The 6,872-nt window shown below is 43.0% G+C and overlaps 1 protein-coding gene across 1 annotated transcript; it reads right to left on the bottom strand.

The window, feature by feature from the left end:
• Positions 1-4,647, bottom strand: LOC311104260 (ATP synthase F(0) complex subunit C3, mitochondrial-like). Its single transcript, XM_084146037.1, has 5 exons — positions 4,365-4,647; positions 2,772-2,819; positions 2,122-2,202; positions 595-773; positions 1-332 (listed from the first exon to the last, which is right to left on the bottom strand). Exons 2-5 carry the CDS (start codon positions 2,808-2,810, stop codon positions 218-220), a joined length of 414 nt encoding a protein of 137 aa, XP_084002163.1. The 5' UTR covers positions 2,811-2,819; positions 4,365-4,647; the 3' UTR covers positions 1-217.
• Positions 4,648-6,872: the final 2,225 nt, after the last annotated feature.

Below are 6,872 nucleotides of genomic sequence, written 5' to 3'. Positions count from 1 at the left end.
TTTATAGTTATCCCAACCATTTATTCAGACAGACAGTCTAAACCAAAGTGAACTCATATGTAAAACTTCTGGAAAAAAGGGGAACATAAAAAGGCAGGATTTGTAGTCGTAGATTTTGATTGGAATGGCGGTGCCATGGCCTCGTGAGCTTCGCATCAAGAGTTCCGATTCCCCGGGAGAAGGGAGGTGACAGGGATGGGAACAGGGTGTGACTAAATTACATAGCGAACAGGATGAGGAACGCCACCATGAGACAGAAGAGCCCCATGGCCTCAGACAGGGCAAAGCCCAGGATGGCATAGGAGAAGAGCTGCTGCTTCAGGGAGGGGTTCCTGTCAGAGAGAGAAAGAGGAGAGGACTGAAAGTTAAGATTTAGGCTGGACGACAGCAGCAAATTGTTTGTTAATGATATGAACCCAAATTAAAATGAACCAGCTCACACGCGTCATCAATACTCTTGTGGTAAAATTTGAGCATTTCTCTGCCACCCACATAATCACTGATTACAACGATTCTTCTGCTGCATCTGATTTTGCTTCTGAATATGCCCACTTCCACGAACAAAGGAATGAATCCTTTTCGTTCATCAGTTACCTGGCATAACCGATGATCAAGCTGCCGAACACTGTTCCAATTCCAGCCCCTGATCCGGCCACTCCCACTGTGGCGGCTCCAGCACCGATGAACTTGGCGGCAGTGTCGATGTCCCTGGAGACAGCGCTGGTCTTGAACCCTCGGGTCAGAAGAGAGGCCTCACCGACAGGCAACAGGGCCTGGGGAAGATGCAGGGTGCAGAGCGGTCAAAATCAGAACATCGTTCCAGTTCAGCCTCTGAGGCCACCTGACAGGTATATATAGTATATTATAAACTGGGTGGTTTGAGCCCTGAATGCTGATTGGCCGAAAGCCGTGGTATATCCGACCGTATACCACGGGTATGAGAAAACATTTATTTTTACTGCTCTAATTACGTTGGTAACCAGTTTATAATAGCAATAAGGCACCTTGGGGGTTTGTGGTATATGGCCAATATACCACGGCTAAGGGCTGTATCCAGGCACTGCATTTTGCATCGTGCATAAGAACAGCCCTTAGCTGTGGTATATAGGCCATATACAAAAACCCCTCGTGCCTTATTGTTAAATAGCCCACCCCTTCCCCTCTAATACAATGGAAGCTCATAGCTCCCTATTGCCTTCACCTTGCCAGTTCTCAGACTACCAGAAGGGTCAAGTAATAACAGATATGGGCTAGGGACACAATCAGTCCAGTGTCGTCAGAGTTACGGGGGGACTTTACTTGGCTCATCGCGCTCTAGCGACTCCTTGTGGCAGGCCAGGTGCCTGCAGGCTGACCTCGGTCGTCAGTTGAACAGTGTTTCCTCCGACACATTGGTGCGGCTGGCTTCCGGGTTAAGCGGGCAGTTGTTAATAAGGATGGTTTGGCGGGTCATGTTTCGGAGGACGCATGAGTCGACCGTCGCCTCCCGAGCCCGTTGGAGAGTTGCAGTGATGAGACAAGATCGAAATTGGGGAGAAAAAAAGGGGTGTAAAATAAAAAAAAGTGCTGCTCAAAATACCAGTCAAGAAAGGTCAACACAAGAGCAGGGCTCTATGATGATGTATTTATTTTTCACAAGGAGCATGTGTGCGCCTAAGTTTAAAAATGTAGGTGCAAGTTGAGGTAACAAAGCTAGAGTCCTTCATTTTTCTAGGCACACTGGTGCTCCTAAATAAAAATTCCAGGTTGCATAACAAAATAGTCCGGCTGATATGCGAGTAAAATGGTCACACTGTAGAGCCCTGAAGGGACCCGTGGAAATGGTCACAAGGACACATAGCCTGGATACCAGTCCTTTTTACGCACTGGCCACATTAGTATTTAGCCAGACAGGGATTTAAAATAGCCTGGTGTTCAGGATGAATACAACTAAAAAGGCAATATGGGTTAGTGATGAGTTGAAAAGAAACAAACTTTATGAACATAAAATTGCCTAATCTAATAGTTTCAGGTTATCACAAAAAGGGGCAATTGACAAAAGGTTTACACACAAACCTAAGCACAGAATTATTAGCAACATTACCGTCACAGGGTTTAAATTTGGTTTGAAGAGAGGCTCACCTGCTGCTCACTTCTGGCTTCAGGTCTGTTGAAGACTGAGACCGAGACTGGCCGGGCGAGGACTCTGGACCCCCCACGCAGCTGCAAGAGACAACTACACATCAGACTCCTAGACAGACTTAAAAGCTTGTAACAAGCTCTAATTATAAATCATTACTAACAAACTGCCAAATGTAGATTACCCAGAGGTGAGTTCTGGAGCACGCCAAGATTATGACCTGACAGAGTTGCATCTAATAGTCTAATGTCTAGGAGGATTACAGAGGCATGAAGACTGGTAGAATGGCAATGTCATGATCAATCCAAATCTTGTCCTTACTAAAGACTGAGTACTGTAGGGTTAGATTAGCCTACAAGGTGAGAGGCTAATAGCCTACATAGTGATGTTTCCCAACTTATTCCCGGCAGACCACTGGTCATACATACAGGTAACACTGTCATAGACTATTCTTTCCCATCAAATTCATTAATCTTCTTTCTAAAAAACCTAAATGCATTCTCATCACGTGCTACATTCCTTACGAAATATATTAATTTGCTGCACATCTTTTAGCTAAACAAGACGGTGTGTGTAAGAGCTAGATCTAGACTGATAAGGCACAACTGGCAGAGGATCAAACAGTGACATTGTAGTTTCAAAGAATACATACCACAGCAGGTGAGGTGACAAACTTAGCGCAGGCGTACATGGCTTGTGCCTATGGAGAGAGATGACAAATTACGTTTTTTTAACTGCTAATTTGCACCACCATGAAATGCCCCAGCCATTTAACAGGTCTCTTCTTCCAGCACACAATCAGTCGTTTGGACAAGAAAAAAGTGTTTACAATGGAAGGCATGCACAACTCTTAGCTACCGCCCACCACCTAAACCAGCTCTACACTGCTAAAGGTATGACCTGACCTGTAGGGGTAACCAGTCAAGCATTTTCCCATGTGCATCAGGGCAGAGGATGTGCAAAAGGTAGACTAAGGTCCTGTGGTAAAATCTGATTGTAGAATCTCAAGAGGTTACAACTGTGCGCAAATAAAGAATCAAGTTACAATCTTCACACCCAGGTCATACGATTTGTTGATTAAGTGTAATTGCATGAAAAATAGCAAGGCTTGTTTGAATGTGGCAAGATCCCAAAGCAAATGACAGTGCAGCATTAAAGAAGACGATATTTTCAAAACACTAATACTTACTGTAAGTGGGGAGCTAAGCTATGATCAACTTCGATTCCAGATATGTCTAATGCAAGTTAATCCAATTGCATTAGTAGCGAGGTAGTGTAGTTGACAGTGCACATGAAGCCCAGACAGGCAAGCTAGCCTTTAGCGATGCTATGATTGAATAAGTAAAAATCAAACTAGCTACATTCATTGTAAAAGATACCACATGCTTTAGTACATTACACCCTTTCCCCGTGGCAATTCTGCCCCTGGGCAGGTAACGTTAACATTAGCACGAATGACAACTGAAGGATTCACCATGGGAAAATCTAAACTATCCCAAATCAAATGTCCCTGGGTGAATGGGGCTTATTAAACCCATGTCACATGCAGTGAGGGTAGTAGCTATTTGCAAAAAGCCGAAAGCATGAAACGGTAGCTAGTTGGCTAACCTGGGTAGTTCGTTTAGCCATAGCTAGCTAAATGTAATATACTTCAGACAGACACTGCTAGCAGATTGGTGGGAGGAGTTGTCTAGCCAGCTCGAGACGTGAAGGTCAAAAATGACCCACAGACACCAATACAGGAATTAAATACAAGGACGCTGCATTTGGTACAGAACGCAAACTATATTTGATAGAAATTATTAAACGTCCTTCTCAATCCTCAGGGACATGAATCCACAATGACTGAAAACATGCACTGGTTCACTAGGCCCGGATATGGACCAGCAAGTCAGACATTTTGCTGAAGAGTCACCGCAGCGATCGGTTGTACACCAACATGCATGGTTTCGCAAATTAACATTTGCATGTTTATTTCCCAGCAGTATACGCGGCTGCCCATGTACACACTTCTCTGTTAAGAATTCTACAGTACGAATACATTCACTGTAAAATGTCATTCTTCGGAAGAAATCATTGAATGGCCGTCCACTTCACCTACAATGTATGGCTGGCTAGCATGCTAACGATTTCTATTCGCCCCCGCAATACAGACAGGACATTTCAAAATATTCACAATGCGATTATAATCATACCGAAATGACAAAATACTATGTCATACTTAAACACCAAACTACTAACTCACCTTAATGTTACAGTACACACGGGGTCCACGATACCTAGCTCACCGCAGCAGTCAATGTACACTGACAGCTCTCACCTTGTTATTTATAAGATTAGTTACTACGTCCTAAACGTCCATTGGACAAAAAAAAACCTCCTTCGGCTATGATTTGCTATTTATCTTGTCACTACTTTTAACCTAGCCTATAATGGAGCTTTTCAATGAACTACAATAATTGCTATTGGTTGACAGTATTTAGGGTGGCCGGGTGACTCGAACACTGAGGTATAATAAGAATGGACTCGAATCCCATTCCTTTTCCCCATTGGACCATATTCCCGTGAACCTTTCAAACTACATCCAGTGTCCTCTATTTCTACTGGACAGTGTATAGGACGTCCTGCCTACTTCTAAAATCTTTGAGTAAAGAAATACGGTCAGCTTCATAAAGACTACATAACAGAATAGTTCTTGCTCTAAGCCAATATTTACATTTTTAGTCATTTAGCAGACGCTCTTATCCAGAGCGACTTACAGTTAGTGAGTGCATACATTTTTTCATACTGGCCCCCCGTGGGAAACGAACCCACAACCCTGGCGTTGCAAGCTCCGTGCTCTACCAATATGTATTCCATATACAGTGATTCGCATTGGGGACATTTATTTGACCTTGGAACATGTTTTAAAACCCGAATTTAATGCAAATGTCATTTGAACAAATATGAATTATTGTTCATGTTTAGACAATTATTTTTTCCATATTTCATGAATGGTTATTGACACTTTTCTACTATAATGTGGGGGACTTTTATTTTGAAAATGTCAGAAATTCTGTGACCTGGAAGTAGTTTTTAGGCTGCATTCCAAACATGTAAAAGACACTCCCTCTCCCCTCACCACTCAAATTAAGTGGACACTTCTGATGACATATGATGAGTTGACACTTGCAGGGCAAGGGGCGAAGGAATAATTAATTAATTTTAAATGGACCGCCCTTGCCCAGAAATGTGTCAATCGTTCGTTCCACGGTTGTGTTTTCAGTCATCATAGAACCACCGGTAGCGTTTGTGTGTGCTTTATATGCGCTACAGTCAAGTATGATTGCATTTAATATCTTGGCTAGAAGACATCGAATGCTAGCCATCCGACGATATCAGCTAAATCGAAAATTACAATGTGTAAGTGTGATGTCAGGGAAAGTTGTATGCGCTAGATAACGTTTCCAAAAGCCAACCAAACAAAAACATCATTACTTTTACGATATGTGTTTGTGCCGTCATGTGCATTAGTAGCACCATTTCTAACTTATTTACATTTGTTTTTACTTACACTTTTATGTTGACTTCTCCATATTGACGTTGGTTTTAAGTTTTGGCAGACTTCTTAGCGGATGTACAATCATCGTGAATTGAATTATGGGGCGTTTCAAGCCCTGGAGTGAACAGAATTGTACACTCGACCAAGAACGAGGGCTGACCGACTTACGTTGCCAACTTCCCTTGCTTGGCTAATTGTTTGGACAGATAGCAAAAATGGACGCGGGGATTCCCATAGGGCAGGGGTGTCAAATGTACGGCCCGCGGGCCGGATCAGGCCCGCAAACGGGTTTAATCCGGCCCGCGAGATGATTTTGAAAAAAAAGAAAAAAGATTTTTTTTTTTTTTTTTTACAGTATAAAAATGCGCTGCAATTTTTCAATAAAATAAACTGCTGTTCCAATTGCGTCCACTGGATGGCGCAATAGCAATTGTGTTAAGCAAGCAAACTGTTTATACCGGGGCAGAGCAAGTAGGTCAAGCACGTGCAGCCAATGAGCTACTTTGTTTTGCCCGCAATATTTATTACGGCTTCTACTTTTAACATTATGTGTTTTGGCACCCTCATTGCCCCAATATGTCTCTGTGAAAAAAGAGAAAAGTGGACACAGAGTGCAGAGTGTTCCAAGAAAAATGGTCATCCTATTTATTCATGGAATTTAATGGGAAAGCTGTATGTTTGGTGTGTTCAGAGCATGTTGCAGTGCTGAAAGAATATAACCTTCGTCGCCACTATGTGAGTCTTCATGCCGACAAATATGACAACTTTCAAGGACAGCGGAGATGAGAGAAGGTGAATGAACTGTTGGCGGGTCTGAAGAAACAGCAGTCTGTGTTTACTCACAGCCGAGACATCAGTGACGCTGCAGTGAAAGCTAGCTACCTCATTGCTAATGAAATCGCAGTGGCTTCAAAACCATTTAGTGAGGGTGAATTTGTAAAAACATGCATGATGAAGGCAGCGGAGATTGTGTGCCCTGAAAAGCGGCAGGCTTTTGCAAATATCAGCCTGACAAGAAACACAGTTGCAGACAGGATTTCCGATCTTTCAGTGGATTTGGACAGCCAGTTGAAGCAAAAAGTAAAGTCATTTATTGCGTTTTCGGTTGCAATTGATGAAAGCACGGACATTACAGATGTTGCACAACTGGCCATTTTCATCCGCGGAGTTGATAACACATTGACCGTCACCGAGGAGTTCGTGGAGTTGGTG

Source organism: Coregonus lavaretus, assembly GCF_964263955.1.
Source record: "Coregonus lavaretus genome assembly, chromosome: 28".
Lineage (NCBI taxonomy): Eukaryota > Metazoa > Chordata > Actinopteri > Salmoniformes > Salmonidae > Coregonus > Coregonus lavaretus.
This window is presented reverse-complemented; position numbering and strand designations above follow the sequence as displayed.